General features: G+C 39.9%; 1 protein-coding gene across 5 annotated transcripts in view; it reads left to right on the top strand.

Annotated features, from left to right (window-relative positions):
* The window catches only part of DEPDC5 (DEP domain containing 5), a 46,700-nt gene that overhangs the window by 1,101 nt on the left and 23,263 nt on the right, over nucleotides 1-22,336 (top strand). For 3 of the 5 annotated variants that reach the window (XM_009888569.1, XM_009888568.1, XM_009888567.1), the window contains exons 3-24: nucleotides 521-567; nucleotides 1,060-1,145; nucleotides 1,949-2,032; nucleotides 2,710-2,759; nucleotides 3,255-3,324; nucleotides 3,670-3,748; nucleotides 4,684-4,745; nucleotides 6,175-6,244; nucleotides 6,632-6,704; nucleotides 7,437-7,540; nucleotides 7,897-7,971; nucleotides 8,846-8,980; nucleotides 9,462-9,523; nucleotides 9,630-9,703; nucleotides 10,891-10,960; nucleotides 11,494-11,530; nucleotides 12,274-12,394; nucleotides 13,443-13,663; nucleotides 15,235-15,438; nucleotides 15,958-16,093; nucleotides 17,777-17,874; nucleotides 21,281-21,346. In XM_009888569.1, coding sequence (XP_009886871.1) covers nucleotides 521-567; nucleotides 1,060-1,145; nucleotides 1,949-2,032; nucleotides 2,710-2,759; nucleotides 3,255-3,324; nucleotides 3,670-3,748; nucleotides 4,684-4,745; nucleotides 6,175-6,244; nucleotides 6,632-6,704; nucleotides 7,437-7,540; nucleotides 7,897-7,971; nucleotides 8,846-8,980; nucleotides 9,462-9,523; nucleotides 9,630-9,703; nucleotides 10,891-10,960; nucleotides 11,494-11,530; nucleotides 12,274-12,394; nucleotides 13,443-13,663; nucleotides 15,235-15,438; nucleotides 15,958-16,093; nucleotides 17,777-17,874; nucleotides 21,281-21,346 — 2,024 coding nt within the window. Of the gene's footprint in view, nucleotides 1-520; nucleotides 568-1,059; nucleotides 1,146-1,948; nucleotides 2,033-2,709; nucleotides 2,760-3,254; nucleotides 3,325-3,669; nucleotides 3,749-4,683; nucleotides 4,746-6,174; nucleotides 6,245-6,631; nucleotides 6,705-7,436; nucleotides 7,541-7,896; nucleotides 7,972-8,845; nucleotides 8,981-9,461; nucleotides 9,524-9,629; nucleotides 9,704-10,890; nucleotides 10,961-11,493; nucleotides 11,531-12,273; nucleotides 12,395-13,442; nucleotides 13,664-15,234; nucleotides 15,439-15,957; nucleotides 16,094-17,776; nucleotides 17,875-18,329; nucleotides 18,336-21,262; nucleotides 21,347-22,336 lie in introns of all 5 variants that reach the window. The other 2 variants (XM_009888571.1, XM_009888570.1) reach the window with 2 other exon arrangements.

Below are 22,336 nucleotides of genomic sequence, written 5' to 3'. Positions count from 1 at the left end.
AGCTCTCCCTTCAATTTTGTGGAATTCTTTGTGTTTGGTGGTAGTTTGCTGACCTTTCAAAGGGCAAGTAGCACCTGAATGTACACTCTAAAATGTCTTTATCCTCTTCATAGAGCTGCTGTTACCTAATGATTATTCTATAGTATATCCTAGGCAAAATTAGAACTTCCCAGCCAGCTATAAAAACATAAACCTTCTTGTATGAAGCTGTTCGTCCTGCTGCCCGTATCTGAAAAGTAGGAGTACATTTGTATGAGGTTCTGAGAAGTTCCTGTGTGATTTACTTTCTCATTTAGTGTGTCATCTTTACCTAACAAGTACTTTATAATTACAATAGGTGTAAAGAACAAGTTAGGGTGACAAGCAGAGAGGGTGATATATGAAGCTTTCTAGAAAATGTTAATGTTTCTCTTTAGCTTATCCCATGCTCCATGTTACTAAATAGTTTTGAGAGAGTGATTTACCAGTGTAGACTGTTGGTATCTCAGCTTGTCTACCTTTTTTCTTTTTTGCATGCTAGTCCCCTGCTTCTTCAAGTGAAGTCACTTAAGGAAGATTTGCAGAAAGGTAAAACTCTAGATTCATGCTATGCATAGTAAAATCAGAGGCAAAGATTATGTGATTGGGCTGTACCTGTGATTGTCTAATTCATATATTTTAACTTCTTAAGAAAATCAACACTTTGTCTATTTAAAATGGAAGGATTATAATTTTATCAGAAAATGAATAGCCAATTTTAAATCTGCTTTTAGTTGAGTAATGTGGAGTATGGTTTAAACAAAATTGGCTTTTTAGCCTTAAATTTTTGTTTCTGCATTCTCTGACTAGCTTTATATCTTTTCTTCTTGCAGGAATTAATTAAGCCTAAACTTTGAGTTTATCATGGTTAGTTTGAATTGAATGACTCTTAAATTGGGCCATAGCTGAAAGAAGCGGTTGTCTTTTGCTGAGGCCCTAAGTGTTTCATCTATCTCACTGTATTGCTTTTGTACTTGTAAACCACTTGAAGCCTTTTGGGGATGTTCACTTCTCTATTGTCCTTTCTCATTTTTGTGGCAGAAACTATAAGTGTGGATCAGACAGTTGCACAAGTGTTCCGACTGCGGCCATACCAGGATGTCCATGTGAATGTTGTTGACCCAAAGGTGTGTGGCTTTGCAACTGTTTTCCACCTGTCCCTTCACTTAGCTCAAATCAGAGCCCCCTGAGTTTCCATCTACGGTAGTATTGGAAAAAAAGGCATTTATTTCTTATTGAAAGGTATTTAGCCTTCTTTCATAAGGAAATGAATGAGGCTTGGGCAATTGAACTATTTGTTACATGTCTCTCTCTTCTCTGCCTACAATCCCTCTCTTTTTGAAGTCCAGCTTCAACACAGCTTGATAGAAATTTAGAAATTTCAAGTCTCCCTACATTACAGAAATTCAGGATAACTAGGCAAAGTAAAGAGAAACAGTAAGTGTCCTAGTCAAAAGAAGAGCCATGGCACGGATTTGCATTATTTGACACCAGAGAGCCTTGTAAGAAAGGCATCTCTCGTAAATGTCCCAACTATCAGAAGAGCTTCAGTCAGAGCTTACATTCAATGCAAGACAGAAGTCTGCAGGAAATGAGGCTTCCTTAATGTCATGAACAATGGAACTAATTTGTTTTACTTTTGCTTCCAATTTGCACTGAGACTTGTAGCACAGATTTAGTCCTTGGGCTTTTTCTTGTCACATTGTGTCTTGCAGCTCACAGTAGCTCCAGGTACATGCCCAACTTTGGCAGTTATTCTGATGGGCCTTCCCTTTTATCTTGCATCTGTTAGGAGTATTGACGTGATTTAGCATGGCCGTGATTTAGCATGGCTGTCTCTGTGGCATTTGGTTCTTAACAGAACAGATTGAAGGGCGCTACTTAGAAACAACAAGTAAAACCTTAGCACTGTTTTTCTTCTGTTTCCCAGGAGGTGACCTTGGACTTGGTGGAGCTGACCTTTAAAGATCAGTATATTGGGCGCGGGGATATGTGGCGACTGAAGAAGAGTTTGGTAAGGCCTCTACTGTCATTATGTGTAGGTTGGAGGCGATTACCTGCCTTTTTCTTTGCTCGCTGTAAAAGAAAATAAGTGTTTTACAAAATACAGAAAACCGAGGTTGAGACCAGTGTCAGCAGCTCCTGAGGAAGTTATTCTGTAAGCAGTACATCAGAGTTGGAGAAATGGATGTAAACACATTGCAGAAAAAATTAATTTTATTTCCTACTTCACTGCAGTAATGTTAATTACTGCCCTGGGCACTGAAAATGCTGTTGAGAGTTTTTTTTTCTTATGTTCTGAATTTTAATGATTTACTACATCTGGAAGGAATTGAATCCAAATGTTTTTCAAGTAGAAGTATGCTAATGTATCCCCTCTCCGATAGTATCACTCAATAAGCCACTATTAGAAGATTTCGTTTCTGTATCTCTGAAGTGCAGTCTTTGGCTCTTTTAAGCGCAGTAAATTAGACAAATGAACCCAATAAAAGTTCGTATGTGTTAGAAATTATTTTCTGTTATCCCTTGCAGAGGTTCTGTAGGCTGAGATGTTAGTAGTAAACATGCTCAGTGGTTGTCATGATTTTATGGCAGAAGTCAGGTGCTTGAGCGTGAATGTTTTTTTTTGTAAATTGGTCTGCTCACTCTGAGCCTACTGTTCTCTTAACACCTGTAACTATTCTCTCTTAGGTCAGCACATGTGCATACGTCACCCAAAAAGTTGAATTTGCGGGTATCAGGTCAGTGGCTCCTCTGAGGGCTTACTCTTACATATGACTGTAGATTAGAGTCCAGAGTATCTGATCTTCTCTGAAAAATCCTCGACACTCGTATAGATTTTGTCTGCACCATGGGGTGGAGGAAGGCTTCTATCTGATTTGCAGTGGAAGAAACTAATAATAGGACAGCCAGCTACACTTGTAGCCTCTGAATGCCAAATTATTTTCCTTTTCACCTCTTATAACCGCTTCCCAAGATGTATTAATAGTTCAGATGAGGGTTACTTCAGTTGCTGTTGAGATGGCAAAGGGGCAAGGAAATGTGCAGATGCGGCGGGAAACAGCTGTTTGACATCTTTTGGGTTAAAATCAGGTTTTAACCAAATAAACTTCTACTCTGTCTTCAAGTCATCCTTGAATGCAGATTTTGGTACATCCCTTGTTTGCTCAAATATTGATTGTCTAATCTTCATATTCACTCTGGTTAGCAAATATTCTGCACTCGTTTTCTTCCAGGGCGCAGGCAGGTGAACTGTGGGTAAAGAGTGAGAAAGTCACTTGTGGATACATCAGTGAGGACACCCGGGTAAGATTTCGGGGAGCAGGGGGGAAAGGAGGTTTTTCTCTTCCTTGACTTGCCAGGTTTCTTGTAATTCTGTCTTTCGCACAGATTTGTGTGGATCATTTGAATTGGCTGTGTTGTAAGGTGAAAAATGGCAATAAATTCAGGAGAATGAATGATTAATAAGCTTCAACTCTTCTGCGCTGGCAGCACTAGGAATTACTCGGGCTGTTGAAATGCCAGCTCGTTAGAGGGGAAATTCCCTATCATGCAGCGGGCACAGTCATACAAGTTGCTCTGTAGTTAACTTCTGCATTTGGCCCTTTTAGTGAATGTACCTTGTTTTAAAGATCTTTCATTCCTTTGCAGGTGGTCTTCCGCTCCACTTCTGCCATGGTTTATATTTTTATCCAGATGAGCTGTGAAATGTGGGATTTTGATATTTATGGTATGTAGGGAACTGACCTGCCTGATTGTGAATGTGGATGGCAGCAGCTATCCTTTCTGCCCCTACGAGAAAACTGCCACAACTATTTATATCTGCCACTACTAGAAAACTAAAATATCCTGCCGTTAGCCTAGGCAGTGCTCTGAGGTGCGCTGTGGTGCCTTCTTAGATCCTTATTTGCAGTGCCACGCTCTTCTGTTTCCTGGGTATTCCATAATTTTCCTGTCCCTAGTGTCGGGCCTGGGTGCCATTATCTGAGTGATGAAGTCAGGCAGGCCAACTGACTATGAACCTTGAAAAGGTTTTCTGTGGATATAAACATGTTTGGCAATGAGGACAGGTGCAAGCCTGTGTGAATCCTGAAACCAGAAATGTATGGAAGTCCTGTGCAAAGAGGACTTCAATGTTTTAGATTTTTCTTGACTTTGGCTTAGTGAGGAAGCAAGAACACTGCCTTAGCCCAGGTAGAGTCAGCTGAGAAGTATTAAAACTTCAGGCATTAAGAATGAGTCATTTATCTGTGTCACTGTCCCATTTTTTTTTCTGGCTTAGTTCATTAGCAGACCTCTTACCGCTTCCTTTGACCATGTGTTTAGGCATATGTAACTGGGCAACTGTTCAAAACTGAGCAGGGGATCAGTTGTGTGTACTGTGCCTAAAAGATAGTACAGATGCTTTCCCAGCACGCTGTGTGTTGGAAAAATGAATTTAAAGGTCAGATCCTTTTGACAGTAAGGCTCTTGTTTACATCCTCTGAAACATAGTCATGCTTTTTAATCTTTTTATCATCTATGCTTTAGTGATATTAGCATTCATTATGCACACAGCTGCTCTGATTCCGATAAAAATAATTGTCCTAGAATCTCAGGGTTAAATATGCCCCATAGTTGAAGTAACTGCTGTTATTTGATGCTTTGGAGATTTTTACTTTGCAGGGGATCTGTACTTTGAGAAAGCTGTGAACGGTTTCCTTGCTGACCTCTTCACAAAATGGAAGGTAAATAGCTGCTTGAGTTCATCCTGTGCTGAAAGAACAAAACAGTGCCATCTTAATGAGCCCGCTGATGTGCCAGTTTGAGGAGGAATTGAGTTGGGTCAGGCAATGCTAAGATTTACAGGACTGTGAGAGGTGGCTCCTGGGCATCAAAAGAGTGGATACTGTACGTCTTCATTAAATCATATATGTACCATGTGATCCCAATACTGATCTGTTGTATCTGCTGTGTTTGTATCATACAATTTGTGTGGAGGCTCTGGCTGGACTAAGGTCACTAAATGTGTGATAGAGTTGTTTGTGCTTCTGCAGTAATGCACAAGTCAGTTTTGCACACTTTTATTTGTTCTAGGACTCAGTTCTGAATATTTCCCTGGCACGGTGTGCAATCTATTTAGTGCTGCTATCTTTTAGTGTGAGGGGGTTCTAGGTTGTAGTACTTGGGCCACTGATGATGTGAAAGCTTCTTGAAAGTGAGCTGCTTCAAAAGCAAACGAAGCCGCACTACCTCTCATGGCTGAACAACCCAGAGCTGTTTCCTGTCTCGGTGCATGATCTGGCTCAGAGCAGTTAGCAGTCCTACAGCAGACTTCCACTGACTTGAGAGAACCGTATCAGTACTCAGAAAAGGCATATATAAAATCTGCAACCTAAACTGAAAGAGTAGCTAGACAAGGCAAAAGTCTGGAATCCGAAATGTTTAACGTACATGCATGGTACAGCTCGTTATGGTCCTGAATGTTAAGGAGGGCAGGAGCGTGCCCAACAGATTTGTCTTGTTTTCATTGTGCATTGTGTCCGTTGGAGAGTTATTAGGAGCCCTGCGTGACTTGTCTGTAAAATGCCGGTTTTGCTTTTAATACTACTATACCGTGTTGGGCCTGAGGGATGCTGGGGCTCACAGGGCTTTACCAAGCTTTTCCTTTCGCGGGTATGGCCAGTGTGCTCGTTACAGCTTAATTCCATTGCATGCATTAGCGCTGTAACTGTTTAGTGAAGTTTTAATTTTTTATTTCTCTGGAATTGTTAGGGGTATCTTTCTAAACATTAACAAATAAGATTATCAAAGTGCCATGAGTATGTATAAACAGATTGAGTCAACTGTCTTAATTTTTTTAGACAAAAATCTAGTATCTTGGCAACTATAGAGAGGAATTTCATTAGAGACTAGTGGAGAGTGCTCCTGTTAAATGTGATCGCACATTTAACGTTTAATGCACAGAATTTACAGGACAGAGCAGAGCATTATGTTATTTCATAGAGGTGTATGCAGCACTCATGCAGATATATTAATACAGCAGTCTACTTTTTTCTAGTGACTTTTGATCCGAGGTGTGAGGGGAAGGAGGGTGTTACTATATGTGTATATACACAGGTTTCTACTGGATGTGACCCTTAAGCTTTTCTTTTTTCAACTCTTCTTCTTGAACAGGAGAAGAATTGCAGCCATGAAGTGACAGTGGTTCTATTTTCCAGAACATTTTATGAAGCAAAATCTATAGGTATGTAAATTCTGTATTTTCATGTTTCTATTTTAAAATCTATCTCCTTCGCTCTTGAAAGTTGGTCGCAGGCTGCCAATGACTTTTTTTTTCTGCCCTTTTTTTATGCTGACGTCCAAAGTATTCCCTACCAAGCACTGCGGATACACAGCCATTCTTATGGAAGTATTGCAGTGAAAACCTTACATAGAAGGATATATGGCAGGTTTTCCTCATCATACTCAAGCTGTAATATTGTTTTAAAAGCAATTTTAATATTGTATAGGAGATCTAATATTTCTCAAAATTTAGGGTATTTTTTAACAGAAATAACAGCTCCTTACCAGAAAAGACGAATCATTTCTATACAAGTTCATAGGATAATACCTGCTTTTGCTTCTGTTTCAGATGAGTTTCCAGAAACGCATCGTGCATCCATTCGGCAGGATCATGAGGGAAGATTTTATGAAGATTTTTACAAGTATGTCTTCCTCCCAGTTCTCTCACCTCTTGTCTCACAGTGTATGCGCAACCCATGTGGAGAATATCACATTATTAACTGTAGGACCTTGCAAGGAATTAAGATAGTGAAAAACGTCCATGTCTGAAACTGGCAGCAAATCGATGAGTATTCCTTATTCCATCTGTGAGTGCACACACATATTTGCTAAGACAGCATGTGAATATTGTGTTTTCTGTGCTCTGTTGGAATTGCTGATAAATGTAAAAGTTCTGTAGTGTTGGGAGTAGTTTTTGCTTAAGGCTTGGGTATTTTTCAGATCTTTACATTTTTGAGTAGTTGAAGAGCAGATGGTGCCATTGCCGAAACCACAAGTGTTCCCAGTTAGGTACTGGAGCTCTTTGGCTGATGGTTACAACAGATGCAGCTGTCGAAGCTGTTGTTTGATTCTGAACTGGGACTTTTTAACTGCTAGGGCTTTTTTACTGCTTTGCAGAACAATGATGCTATTTGACATACAATGTTGATCACCCATTTAGAAGTGAGAGATTATTCTGGCTGGGGGTGTGCCCAGCTTTGTGTGTGCATCTACACCTTAGGGATTGTGACAGGTGTGCAGTAGGTCTAATGGACTGCCTAGCAGAAGGAAGAAACACCTTTTTGTGCAGTCCTTTTTCTATAGCTTCTTCATCCCTTCTCACTTCCTCTTCATAGCTTCCCTTCGTGATCCTCATTATGTTGTGTTCTTTCTAGAGTTGTAGTTCAGAACGAGAGACGAGAAGAGTGGACCTCATTGCTTGTGACCATTAAAAAGCTTTTCATCCAGTATCCTGTGTTGGTACGACTAGAGCAAGCAGGTACAAGAATCCTTCTTTCCCATGCTTTTACCCTTTTCTCTCTTGTGGTTTGTTTTGTTTTGTTTTTTTTAATTTGTCTGTAAACTCTCTAGTTTCAGTTGGAGTCTGGTATTGTGCTCTTAGTGCTCTCCTGGCTGGCTATTTTGTTTGGGTCTTTCTGTGAGGTATACCAATACCAATTTTGCCTGTAATTTGTTGGAGTGATATGATTTACTACAAATGCAGTTTTATTTTGTTGTTTGGTTGTGTAGTTTGGGGTTTTTTTTGTTGTGTGGGTTTGTTTTTTTTTTTTAAAGCCAGTCTGTACAGAGATGATAATTTTTCTTTTCTTTTTTTCCTTCTGAACACTTCTCCAGAGGGCTTTCCTCCAGGTTGCAATTCTACCTCGGCACAAGGGAACTACCTGGAGGCCATAAATCTTTCATTCAATGGTAAGTTATGAACAATGGATAAAAATACACAGGGGAGGACCTATGAAAGTAGCTGCCGATAAATGAATATGGACTTCTGTTGCCCGTTCATTAACACTGTGAAGAGGAGGGGAGTATTAGGTGGTTAAGTTGTCGTTTTCAGCCTCAGAAGAAATTTTCTTGTGTGCCTCTGGAAAACCAGTGGCTCTCAAATAACTGAGTATTGGGTATTTCAGGCTTCAGGAACCATTTACAGGGTTAGGATGAAACTTTCTACTAGCTGTGCATCTGTATGAGAACCTCTTGGAATAGAAGTTGAAATTTTAAATTACGGAAGCATTTCAAAATCAGGTTAGATCAAATGTGATTTAGGTGAAGAAGCTGAGCCATTTTTTTTTAGCAGGGAGATGGATTTGATGGGCTGGAAAGGCTCTCCAGAGATGTGCATTTTGTGATTCTGTACATCACATGTCATTCGGTCAGCTTAATGGCTGTCTTGTTACTCCAATGGGAGGGAGCACAGTATGTTATTTAAAACGATTAGCAATGAACTTTACCTTGGGGTGTTTTGGGGTTTGTTGGTTGGTTTGTTTTTGGTTTGGGTTTCTTTTTGAGATTTTTTTAAAGGAAACACTAAGCATATGAAAAAAATATTCCTTTTTATGTATCTGGCTCCCATCTTCGCTTCTGTTCTAACTCCTCCGTTTCCTGTAGTTTTATTCAAATTTATTGGTTGGACAAGGCTGTGCACAAGCACTCTCACGCTTGCATGTGCTTTGTGGAAACTTGTTTAATATCACTGTTAATAGAGAGTCACCTCCCTTTCTCTGGGGGGAAAAAAAAAAAGGTCCAGCATCTTTTTTCTTTTCAAGTATTCCCTAATTCTTTCTCTTAGTGTTTGACAAGCATTACATAAACCGGAACTTTGATCGGACTGGCCAGATGTCTGTGGTTATCACACCTGGTGTGGGCGTATTTGAAGTTGATCGACTCCTTATGATTCTAACCAAACAGCGGATGATAGACAATGGTAAATAAGTAATGATACTGTGCAATCTTTATGAAGGCAAACAGATGTATTTGGAAAAGCTCTACTCTTTACTTGCTATGAAAAAGTATTTATTGTAACTTGTGTGCTCTGGAAAGAGGGGTTACAGCTGGAAGACTTGTGTCTGCACTTCTTATTGAACTGGGCAGATTTTTGGAGGACTTCCAGGGATTTCATTTCTTTTGTTTGTGATGGAGAACTTAATCTGTCCATGCAGACCTTTCCCTTAAAGGATAATCTTGCATGAGTTGCATTAGTTTAGAAGAAATATTTCTTACATCCCCACTGGTACTGTTGGTTTGTAACTGTACCGCAGGACTGTTAACTGCCATTTTTCAGTATAATTAGATCTTAAAATCTGATATGAATACAAATTGGGCCTTCAGCTCAAGCTGATCTGTTTTGGCTTAGCATATCAGTCCTGCTTGGTAGATAGCTGAACTCTGCTGTTCTTTGTTTACAGGGATAGGTGTGGACCTGGTATGCATGGGAGAACAACCATTGCATGCTGTACCACTCTTTAAGGTAATGCATGCTTCTCTTCCCTTCTCTCGGCCCCTACTAGAAATGTTACTGGTTTTGTGACTAGCTAGACACAGCTAGTTGCTATGCCTCTGAATTGCTCTTACAGCTCCATAATCGCTGTGGACCTGGTGACTCCAGACTGGGTGATGACTACAATATTCCACACTGGATAAACCATAGGTAGGTGAACTCTATCAGTCTTTGTTAAACACTTCTGCTTCGCTTTCCTCTTCATAATCTGTTGAGTTCTCTTTCTTCTTTCATTGTCTATTCCTTTGCTCTCCTTGCGATGCAAAGACGTATTACAATAGTCTTGCAGAACTAGGAGTGTTCTTGCAGAGCTCATGGCATTAATGCAGCATATCAGAGGTGGCAGGCAATTTGCAGAGGAAAAGGTCTTGATCTTAAGCTCTCTTTCTGGCTAACTTAGTTCTAGCCTTTCGCTATGCTTGAAGGAAGTTAGGAATTTAAACATAAAATACAATCGCTTCTACTAGATAGATTATTAGTGAAAACAAATACTTCCCAAATGAACAGTTACAAGTAGAGAAAATGCAGATAACATGGATAAATATTGGAACAGTGCAAGAAGCACTGAGGCTTGGTGTTAACATTGCTTTGCTCCAAGACATGGTAGGTTTCCTTTCTGCTTTCTGTTAAACATTCTGTGCCATAATGCTCTCTTCTTTTCTTACACGTAGAGGTCAGGGCTCAGGATGAAAACTACCTCCTCAGTCCTTGTTCTGCTGTAGGATTATTTTTTTTCCTCTCTTTTAATATGTCATTTTATCTGCATGCATTAATTGACTGTCCTGACCATTTACCATTCATGGGTTGCTTCTACCCAGTATTTTCGAGTGGCTGAGAGGCGTCTGATCTTTGCTGTAGAGGAAAAAGGTGTTTGAAAGCTTATTATAAGCCTAAGGTAGGATTTAAAAGATTCAGATAACAAGAAACATATCTTGAATAAATTACTTCAAGTACTTTGGGAGGAGGTCTGTAGTTTTCAAGCAGCTTGTGTGATTCGTTACTGTCATGTTAATTTGGGAGAGTCGTGTGTAAACTGCACAGTACTGTATAACCCTTCTGTAGAAAGAGGAAGTGAACTGGGGAATGCAAATGTAAGCATATTAAGAAGAGGTCTACACTGAAACAGTGTGGGAATCAAAGGCTGGTGTTTAAGAAAAGAATAGCTTCTCTCAAGTTAACCATTCATCAGTGTTTTCCATATGTTGTCTTATGCAGAGAAAGGTATCCCCTTTGCTCCCTCTAATAGCTGGCTCAAATTCACGGGCTGTTTGCTCTGTAGCTAACCAACTACGTTCAAGTCTTAGAAGACAGCTGAGCCGTCCTGTTTTTCCTTTCAGTTTTTACACGTCCAAAAGCCAGCTCCTGTGTAACAGCTTCACTCCACGGATCAAGCTGGCAGGAAGGAAAGTAGGTATCTTTCTGATTTATGGTTTCTTCTTACTAGCTTGTCAGATACCTTTTCTCAGCCAAGCATCAGAATCTTTCTAGCAAGTATTCCAACGGCTGTAACTAAGTTTCTGTGTTAAAGGACAGTGAAAGCAAAGCTGTAATGATTGTTGTAGAGATTGTGAATGAGGAACTAGTTGGTAGGTCTTTCCTATCTAGGATGAAACTAGGTGAGAAATGTTTTAGCCACCACAAAAATTAGTTTTCTTCTTGTCCTGGTTTGAGGTTCTGTAACAAAGAACTCTGTGGAGAGGCAGAAAGGTGTTGACAAAGATGTGTTTTTCACACAGGTTTGTGACAGAGTATCAGTATGTAGTACTTCTGATGCGGTCTAGCTGCCTCGCTGAGTCAGCAGGATAAACTTTGTCTGATGCTTGATTACAGTGGGGGATAATTCCTTAGAACATGCTGACTGTCTCCCTTCTCTCTTGTCTTTTCTCTCGCACCTTTTATTTTTTTGGTCGCTTCACACTTCATTTTGTTGGACCCTCCAGCCACTGACTGAGAAAGCAAAAAATAACCGAGATGCCTGTGAGTAATTCTGTTCTGGAATGATCTCTCCCACTGACTCCCAAACTAATGAACAGTGGTAGGAAGACAATGACACTTCAGCAAAAACACTACTGATGAGATACGGGAAGGGACAGTTGTTGCAGAGAACCATCAAAACCACATAGTCGTTCTCCAGGATGTTAATGTGCATATATCAGTTGCCCTCTTGGCATATAACTAATATGGAGGGGTGAGTTTCTGTCCTGGCTGCTTGTCACTAGGCTAGAGGAATAGAAGGTGTCAGGCTGCTGTGCTAGTGGTACTGTTCGTGGGAGTAGGACAGGGGGGCGTTCACCGGCTTGGGATGTTGTCAGTGCCATGACCACAGAATTGCAGAGGGAGAAGTCTGCATTCTTCTCATACCACTTCGGTTTGGGTAGGCGTACGTTCTGAAAGTGAAGTTGTCCATTCTTTCAAAGATGCTTTAAAACATGCAGTTCCCTTATGAGGGAACTTGAGGCATCTGTTCATACAAGGATTGATTTTTTTGATCATTCATTTAATGTCTTGGATATACGGGGGAAGATATTAGCGCCTCAGCAACCTTGATTCAGAGGCACCAACTTTGATAACTGAGCTGCTCCAGCTGCTCTGATCATGAGGCTTTTAAATGTATTTCTTTTGGAATAGATAACTTTTCTTATTTGCGATGGTTGGATACTAACTTGCAGACCTTGAACATTTTTGAAAGAGGTTCCAGTGCTATATGATTTTTATTTCAGCATTAGGGGCTCCAAAAGATGCTGAGAATGCCTTGCCTATCCAGGTAGATTATGATGGTTATGATGCCCAGGTGTTCAGACTGCCAGGCCCGTCTAGAGCCCAGCGCTGTACCACTTTCAGGTAAGAGGTTTGTGAGACTACTAGTTCTAGAGTAGCCATGTTATGGTTTATTTCTTCTTGCGTAAAATGCTTTGAGAAATAGGAGAATTAAACTTCACGTGCTTACAATTGAACAAAAAGCTGCTTGTCTGGTATTTTACTTCTAAGATAGTGTGTGGGATCTAGGAAAAGGCGTAAGTACCTTTTCCTTACGTCTTTAATTTTGTCTGAAGTAGAATGAAGTTAGTCTCCCTTGCTAAGTTCCTAGTAGATTTTGCAAGCTGGGTAAGAAAGTACTTGCACAATAGACTTGCACAGAGTTGTAGAAATAATAATAGTTTGATGCACTGCTTAGTCACTGGTACTGAACGTAAAGTGGTAGGGAATCTTCCCTGAAAATGATGCCTTTCTGAATGAGAGAAGGAACAGAGAAGCAGAGTGCAGGTTCTGAAATGTTCCATGGCCTTCCCTGTGTGGAGAAAGACCAATTATCCTCAGGTCCTGGCCAAATTCATTGCACAACCTATAAATGTTAGTGCTTTTTCAGGGACACAGGATTGATGAAATTGTTTTGAGTATTTTTTTGCTTTCCTTTCAGTAGCATTGCCTAAATCTGAGGAAACTGTGCACGTGGACTCAGTTGTTAATATGAGAAGCTCGTAGAAATCCATGCTGGAAGATGCCAGTGTAGTTTAATGTAGTCAATAATTCCAAGTAGTTTCCCAATGCCTATGTGTTCCTAGCACTGTAGGCTCAGGTCTAGTATTTTCTAGACCACATCTATGTTACCAGCTTGGTGTGGTGTCTGTAGAATTGCATAAACAGTCGAGCTCTTTTCATAGACGTTGTGCTGGAAGCATTTTAGTGTTCTGTTCTTCTATTGTATGATGCACAAAAGTATGTAATACCTACATAGTAAAAAAAAATAGCGATAGCTTCCCTGTAGTCCTCTTCTTGAGTTCACCTATTGAGTATTGAGTCTCTTACATGACTTGGGCCTGTTTAAGCCCCTTGATAACCCAGGAATTAATCTCTCTTTCATATCACTGGACATATCTGTTTTCAGCAGGTCTGTGAGGGAGAGAGAAAGTCGTACCAGAAAGAGCTCTAGTTCCTACGATGTCTCGTGCAGCCCTTCTCTGCAGAGCCGCGTGCTGCCCCCAGAGGAGGTGAGGAGCCAGGCTTCTGATGACAGCTCGCTGGGCAAGATCTCCAACATCCTGATGATCCCACGGCCTCATCTGCACCAGTGTGAAGTCAGCAGCTCTTTGGGCTATACCAGCACCAGAGGTCAGCCTAAGGCAGATGGGAAAGTACCTTAGGTGGTGAGAGGGGAGAGAGAAGGTGGAAGTTTGTGTTGGCCACCGCTAGGCCAGCGCAGGGGAGATGGTGCTTATATGAGCATTCATGGTAGACCTTTTCCACAGCTCCAGCTATGGCTGGCTGTGCGTTCTCCCTTTGTTATCCTTGTCCAATTCCATTGCTTTTTTTATTGGCTTGTCCTAAATAGAAGTGTCCTGACACTGATTTGCTCTTTTCCCTTGTCTATTGCCTTCTTTAATCTTTGACTATTCTCCTGTGCCTGCCTGCAGATGTGGACATATACAAGTAACTTCTTATTATCCAGGTCACCTATAATCTGTCAAATGAGAATTTGCCTTAGTAGTGAGCCCTGGGGGACCCTGCTTATAACTTCTCTCTATGGGGATTTGTTGTCATTAATAGTCACTTTCTGGATCCTTTCTTTTGACACCGTACTGCTGAGCTATCTTGGTGTGTTAGCAGTGCTGACAGTCTCCTTTTTTCCCTTCTGATTTAATTTTGTTCTCAGACAGTATGCAGTATCTTACACAAACCCAGCTCATTTCTAGGTAAATTGCATTCCTCCTGCAATTGCTTGATCTTCTGTAAAAATCTATCCCTAAAGGCTCTTTATGTTTTTTTTTTCGTGTCATGCTGTATGACACCTGATACCATATTTATCCTGTTACAGGAGTTGGATTTACTGGTGTGGAACTGCCATCACACAGTGTACTTCGCATTACATTGACCTTTCGTGTTTTTCCCTGCTGTCAGTTAATATATACTTTTTTTTTTTTTAATTTCTGTTACTCCTTTAGTTCGAAGAATAGTCTTGTGACCCAGCTGAAGGTGTGCAACTGAGTGGGGATGTGTGTGGAATAGGAATGGCAGGGAGGGAAGAGTAAGAGAAAATTAAGTTTTTCACATGTTCTAGTTGGCAGTATAGAGTGGTAAATGAGACCCTTCCTTCTCTTTGGGATTTCCATTTGCTGAACAGAGTGATTGCTACTTAGTCATTTGGTTTATTTCTCCTATTTTTAAATAACTGCACTTGTGTTCTACATTGAATACTAATGACTAACTGCTAGCTGAAATCGTGTCCCATGCCTTCTTGAAGGAATCCCTTATTTCAGTGATCAAATCTGAATATGACAAAAAAGGCATATGTTGCTCATTTGTAGCTTCTGCTGTGTCTTTGGTACTCATCCTGAAGTTTCTGGTGTGTCAGTCTTTTGATTTCTCAGGAATTCTCAAAGCTCTGAGTAATTCTTCATAGTTGACTTGACAAGTGGTTTCCTTAGGACGTCATTTAGTATAAAGCGACACAGTATGCAGCAATGCTGTAATGGCAAAGGGAATAAAACTCTTTCTTGTCTGGATTCTTGTTTACATTGCAACTTGCAGAATATATTGAAATTCCTTCCAGCTTCTCTCCTTGCCTACTCCTCAGTTCTCCTTATTCCCACGTACCCTGGGGAATCCTTATATCCCTAAGCAATTCATTCTCTTTTGCTTGGCTTCTGCATGATCTCACGTCGACTTTAATTTGTGTTTTCTAGATGTCCTTGAGAACATGCTGGAGTCTCAGCAGCGTGACTCCAGTGCCCCTGGGAGGTTCCATGTTGGCAGTGCAGAATCCATGCTGCACATTCGGCCTGGGGGATATACACCCCAGCGAGCGCTGATAAACCCGTTTGCCCCATCCCGCATGCCCATGAAACTCACATCTAACAGGAGGCGCTGGATGCACACTTTTCCTGTGGGTAAGTCTGTTTCACAGCATATTAGATCGCTGTTACTTTTTCCTTGTCCAAACACTATCACAACAAGAGAACCAATGTGACCTCTGGTGTCTTAAAGTACTCTGCACTGTGACAGAGGCTGAACTAAGTGTATAGGCTTGATAAATCAGAGATCCTCTTTTTGAAACTGTTACCATCTATTGGCAAACTTGAAGCATATCGGGTACTATGGAATAATCTTCTAGTACATGGAAGCTGTTGAAATGCATCATAACTATAATTTGGTCGACTTTCAGATGCTGAATTGTTCTCATATTTGTTTAGCGCCTTGTAAGTAGACCCTCCAAAATATTTTAAAGAATATTCTGCTTCGCTGCCTTCAGAGAAGGTGCCAGAGGTTCAAATCTTTGAAGATTTCGTAAACATGCTTTCTTAATTTCCATTAGTCAGCATTGCCTGTGTTGTTGACAAAAGGAGGGTACAAGCAACTGAGGGATCAATGTAGATGTGGTGATTAATGGTCAAACTGTAATTGCGCAGGTCCATCAGGAGAAGCTATCCAGATCCATCATCAAACCCGTCAGAATATGGCGGAAATGCAGGGCAATGGGCAGCAGGATTTGACGCATTCCTCTGCTGAGCTGCTGGAGCTGGCTTACCATGAGGCAACCGGCAGGTGAGGTCCTTAGGATGAATCTGTGTAGACTGTACGCAAACATCCCTTTTCCTTAATATTTTATACATGTTACAGTAAGACAGTTACTAAACTGAAAGGTCACACTCAATATGTTGTGTCAGTGCCACATATGCAGTTTATACTTTTGTTATGAGATATAAAGATCTTTTGGCAAGGCTGGAGATGGTTTACCTCTCCTAATTTGGGGAAGGTGGTGGTTTATCACAGAGAGTTTGCAGTGCATGAGCAATACACTGCATTGTTCATAGCACTGTCCAAAATTGCCTTATAAAAGCCTGTGTGAATTCATGATTTACTACCCCAATAGCTGTGACCTTCATCCCAGAATAGAATGCTTTTTAGCACAGAGCGTAGCTTTGCCTCACAGTAACTGTGGAGCAATTTCAGTGCTACTCATTCAGTCCTGTCTTCCCCATGTAAGAAATACAGCCATCATAAACGTCAGGGATGGGATGCAAACGTGTTCGTAAACTAGTTTTCTTTTAAAAAAAGAAACTTTGGTCAGTGTTGGAAGCTTATATTAATTGTTGGCTCTGAGAAGCAAAAAAAGATCCTGGTGTTACTGGATGTGGCATGGTTGAGGGGAGGCTGTTTTTACAGTGAGAGAAATGCGATCGTTTACCTAGGCCATTTTCCAAGCTGCACAGTTGTTCTCCACTCTCCAGATATTGTCTTACCTGTTTTTATCTGATTGTTCTTTTATTGGTAACATTTTGTCCATGTTTTTCACTCATCGTTAAATGTAGTTTACCAAAAGCATTTTAGTAGCTTAGGCAACTTTAGAATTGCCCATAAGTTTGGGTTTTTCATCATTTTTCATCATTAACTTTCCTCTTGCCTGCTTGTAGAAATTCGTGTTATGTATTGTTTCTGGATGCCCAGGGTGAGTGAGGACACTGCTGGTATCCTCTGCCTTTTGCATTTTCAGGTTTTTTTTTTTTCCTGCTGTCTTCAAGCGCTCCTTCAGGAAATTGCACTACTTATTTATTCTTTCATGCTTTTTTTTTCTTTTACAGGGAAATTGTTGTCCTATCTTATACTTTGTATTGTTCTTTAGAATACTCTAATCTCTTTCTGTGTTGCATACTTTAATATGACATCATCCTCACCAACTTTGTTCTCTAGTTATACTTTAAAAAAAATTATTGCCTTTTTATTACTCCATATGTACATCCTAGCGTGCTAAATTATCTTGTCATTAACACCAATCTCTTGTGTCATATTCTTGATGATTCTTTTTCTTGACGTCTTTGGTCTCTGTGGATGATAAACTCATCCAAAGCAGTTTGCTCAGTCTGGAATATTGGTTTTATAGACCATGAAATCAGATCTGTAAATGACGAGCTAAGTTTTATTCCTCTCCTGGGAGGTATGCGAGTAGCTGGTTCTCCACTGTCCTGCAAAGATAGTGCACTGGTTATTGCTAGAGGCAAAGAACAAACGCTATGGACAGATACGGAATATTGTTACAGATATGGAATATTGTTACTGTGCTGCTTTTGTGCCTGTTTACCGTCTTGGTGAACACCAGGGTTTCACCACTGGCTCAGCTGGGACGGCAGGCCGATTACTTGTTATTTGTTATATCAGCTCTTGCTAGAAGCAAAGAATGGCATGAGTGAGGAACATTTGTGTAATACAGGCTCTTTTGTTTTTCCCCAGACATATCAGCTCTCGGCATCCAGGTGACAGTGCCTCTTTCCTGAGCTTCAGCGGAACAGAAGAGTACTCTAATGGTCTGGCTGGCAGCAATGGTGCAGGTAACAAAGCAATGGTAGAGCACGGAGTTGGGAGAGAAGGCCTTTTGTTATTAGCAGTGACAAAGTAGTAGAGCCAGAAGTCATGGAAGGTGGGTGGACCAGGCATTACAAAGGAGAAAGAATCAATAATGGAAAGACAATTTTCAATGTTGAGTGATCTGTTAATGCTCTTACTGGGACTTTTTGATGTGTGGTAGTTTATTGGGTTGGTTTGTTGTTTGGGGTTTTTCTGTTTGTTTTGGTTTAATGTATCTCTACTTCTCTAGGTATGTTTTATAAACTTCAGCATAGAAAGATTATTGTTTACATATGATAAGCTCTTGGGCAGTTGCTTAGTTCCCTAATAACAAAGCACTGATGTTCAGACACAAAAAAATAACAAAATATGCACTGGTATTGTTCAGAACTGCTTTTTTTCTGGGTGGGGTTGCCTTAAGGTCACCCTTTGGATTAAGAAACTTGTTTGAATGTATATATTTTACATATACAAGCTGATGGAGAGAATGAAGTTTGCTTGTATCTAGGTTTTGAGAGAAGCTGTAAAAAAGCAGGTTTATTTTGCGTGCTAAGTTCTGGGATTCAGTGTTTTCTAGCATTTCTTGTCTTATCTACAAATGCACTTTCTCCAGATTTTAAACACTTTGAACATGGCGCTGCTTATACTAAATGTTACTCACCCAGCCCAAAATATTTCATCCTGTTTTTGAGAGAAGACACATGCCTGTACTTTCAGTTGAAGATTAGTGCTGCCTTTCTTACCTTATCCAGACATCTGAATTAGTGGAAATTCTCAACATTTCTTTTGAATCCTGTACTTGGGACAACATGTCACCCTAATCATTCTGTTGTGTTGTCTGGATTTTTGCAGCCTACTTTCTGATTTTGTGGATGTGCTTTTTAGATAGGCACATGGAAAAAAAATTGACCTTTGGACGAAAGCATTCAAGATTACCGTTCTTTTTTCAAAACCAATTTAAAGGTTATTTTTTTAAAACAAATTCACCCTTCTGAATTACACTTGGATGAAAACAATTATGTTTTCCCCTATGCTCATATGTTGAGGAGCCATAAAGAAGTTAGCCTACTTAATTTTCTTGTGTCTCTTTTGTCTTGTGTTCGTGTAGTTACAAGTAATTTTGTTCTGTTGTTTCCTTACGTGGATTTCATCTGAATACATTTTCTTGCTTTACTTTTTTTTTCTGCCTTCTGCATAGACTTTGTTTACTTTCTCAATTGCTAAACTGCGTTTCAGCTGCTGGATACAATTTGCTTAACATAGATGCAGAGCACATCCTGGCAATAAACATGCTTGCATTTTATAGAATTCTTTTGTGTCTGTAGATTGGATATAAATCACGTATGTGGTGGAAGTTAATCTGTCTGTCTGTGAAAGTCGTTATAATCACCTTCCCTGACTAAACGCCCTCAGCCATCTGTAGCTGCCACACTGTGACTCAGTGGTTTCTCCCTTATGGTTTGAGTCACCTATAAAATGAAACAGTTCGTGGTTTGGTTTAGGTTTTTGGTTTGGGTTGGTTTTTTTGTTTGGGTTTGGGTGGTTTTTTTTTTTTTCAAAAAAATATGATTTCTCAGGGAGTCTGGTTCTCCTCTGCTGCCCACAGCATGTTTTGCTGCAACGTGGGCTTCACAGTGAAAAATTACCCCATCTATTTACATTGACATTCAGTATGTTGTCTTTATTGTCCAGCAGATGGTAGATGATCGTTCAGAGCAAATAAATCTTGTTGCAATTCCCTAACTAGATGGCAGATGGCATCAGCGGAGTTGGTGAAAGATGAATGTCAATTTGAGCCAGCTCCTCTGCTGTTTTACTGGCATCATCATGGAAGCAGATAACCATCCTTTCTGCTAGTAAATGCTATTTAGAGTAACAGTTATGATGTTGGTATCAATTTCCTGGATAAATCGGCATAAGCTAGTTTTATAAAAATGGCTCCTTTTAAATGTATGGAGGCTTCCTGAAATTTGTATTTTGATAAATGCCTTTTACGTCAGCAATTTTTCTTGTCTCCTTGGTTGCTCATTTCCTCTCATGTGCCACAGCAGCTGTTTATACAGCTACATGATGAACCAGCTCAGGGATCTGATCCAAATGAAGAGTGACTGGAGTTTCTCTTTGCTGTATGGGTTGTTTCACTGTAGCTGCACAAATATTGATGCAAATAGAGCGGACACATGAAATGGGGACTAGGAAGAACTGGTCAAGGGGTATCATAGCATCATGTTGGCTCAGTGTTCACTGAGATGTAGTTTTAGTGTTTGTTTTCCAGGTTAATATGCTGCTTAGAACAAGTCCATTCAACAGTGAGAAAAACCATAATGTCTTAAGTCCTAATCAAAACTTAAATACAAATTTTCATTTGTCTTAAGTACCTTATTAGTCTTTCTTTATATTAGTATAAACCAAATAAGCTGCATTTTGCTCCAAACCTGAGCATATCTTCAATAGCTGTCATTTCATCTCCTTTCACAATGAATAAAAACTTCCTTATTATTCTTTCTTAGTGAAGTATGGACCAAGGTTGGTCTTACGAGTTGAAACATAATGGAAGTTGCTACCTTTTCAGAACATGGTAGTTTTGAACAGTCTGTAATTAATATATTGGACCTATTTAGGGGCACTGAATTAGTAGGGGCGTAATTAATACTTTCAAATTTTTAGCCTGGCAAGGGATGAAAAGGTAGTTTGTATTTCCTGACTCAAGAAGAACTGTTTGCTTTGTTTCTTCCCCGCTCCCTGGCAGAGAAGTGAAATGTGTACTAGTAGTTTATGCTTAAAAATGTTGGAATTGGATTAAATCTATGTCGTGGTTTTCATTAATTACTTAGACTCTCTAGAGTCTTAGATAATTAGAATCTTATATATGGGCTCTCTTCTCTCACCAGGTGAAAGTCTGTTATGATTTCCGTTTTTGCTGCTCCTGTGTTTTATGAAATTCTTCCTCTTAGCTTATCCCTCGTTTGTAAAATGAGAAAACTAATAAAAAAAATTCTGGTTTGGGGTACTGAATGTATTTAAAATTACTTAGCTGCTGAGACCTTGAGATTAGCAAGCTAAGTGATTACAGATGACTCTTCTTTTTTTGTTATTTGCTTTTTTGTGGCATGTATTTTTCAAGGTGTGTTTCACCATTTTGGGGAGGTTGGTTTTGCTTGTTTTTTAGCTACTGAACACTTCTAATGAGATGTTCAAATTTCATCCAAGATATCTTTATTTTCCTCGTTAGTTGGCTTTGTATTTTCCTGCTGTGCAGAACCCTGAGTTCTTTCCAAGGAGAGAAATGCCATATTCTTAAAACATTTGTGTGCTTTTGATTTATTTTTATTTGAAATGAAAGTGAAGTGCACAATTGCTTAAAATAAAAAGCGTATTTCTTTCTTGTAGGAATGAACCTCAAAACTCAGAACAAAGATTCCTTGGAAGATGCTGTCTCTAACTCTCCGGACCCAAGTAAGCAGGAGAAAGGTTTGGAAAAGAGTTTGCATAGGTGGGAAGGTAGGGAGGGAAAGGGCGTGTACATACATAGAGGCATCAGGAGGTGGGAGGCAAGAAACCGAGGAGCCCACTTGGCTTTCGGCAGTAGTTTATTTTGCCCTGCAGTAATTTGCAGGATCTCCCTGTACTGTGTCTCTCGCTGGGATGGCAGTTCTGTCTCTCTTAAGAATATGTGAAACTGGTGGTCGTGTTACATTTGAAATTCTTTCCTTACCAGACACTATTATGCAAAAAGCTTAAGCTGTTGAACTTTTATCTGCCTCTCAAGATGAAAAGTTTGCTTAGCACCAGCTAATTGAAGCAGAAGTAGTACAGTCAGTTTCTAAATTTGGTACTGTTTACTAAGAAATAGCTGTCTTTGTCTAATACAGAAGCAAGTGGGTGACTGCTTAAGAAAACATTTTCTTTATAGTGGTCTGTCCTGTATTACTTTCTTGGGCAGTGCTCCTGCCATTAATGTTAACATTTTGATAGTAGAATAACTTTCTGTCTTTCTATGACAAGAAGTTAAGAATTAGTAATTGGCCAAATACCTTGATATAGACGGATTGAGGCAAGTTAGAATGTAGTGCAGTAGCGAACTGATGATATAATTTAGTTAACTTTTGCTTTTCAATGTCTAGTTCTAGATCTCTGTAATCTCAAAACTGCAACTTAACTCTAGGAAAGGGTGTGGGGAAGGCTTGCTTTCCAAGTTACTATTTTTCTGGTCTTCCCACCGCTCTGTATCTGTCTTCTGTTTTTATAACTGTAGAAATACTCTCTTTTCTGCTGTTGTACTATTCCAGAAAGAGGCTGGTCTGTCATTCTTTCTCTCCTCATTCCCAGCTCCTTCTGCAGTTGTCTGGGATGCAAAGCTGGTCTGATTTTCTTGTTCAGACTTGGAATGCTGATCTGTTTTATTAATAATGAGTAACTGCACCTGACTTGCTGTAGTTTTGGAAG

Source organism: Charadrius vociferus, unplaced genomic scaffold, assembly GCF_000708025.1.
Source record: "Charadrius vociferus isolate BGI_N301 unplaced genomic scaffold, ASM70802v2 scaffold917, whole genome shotgun sequence".
NCBI lineage: Eukaryota > Metazoa > Chordata > Aves > Charadriiformes > Charadriidae > Charadrius > Charadrius vociferus.
Note: the sequence above shows the minus strand (reverse complement) of the source record. Positions and strands in the feature narration are given on the sequence as shown.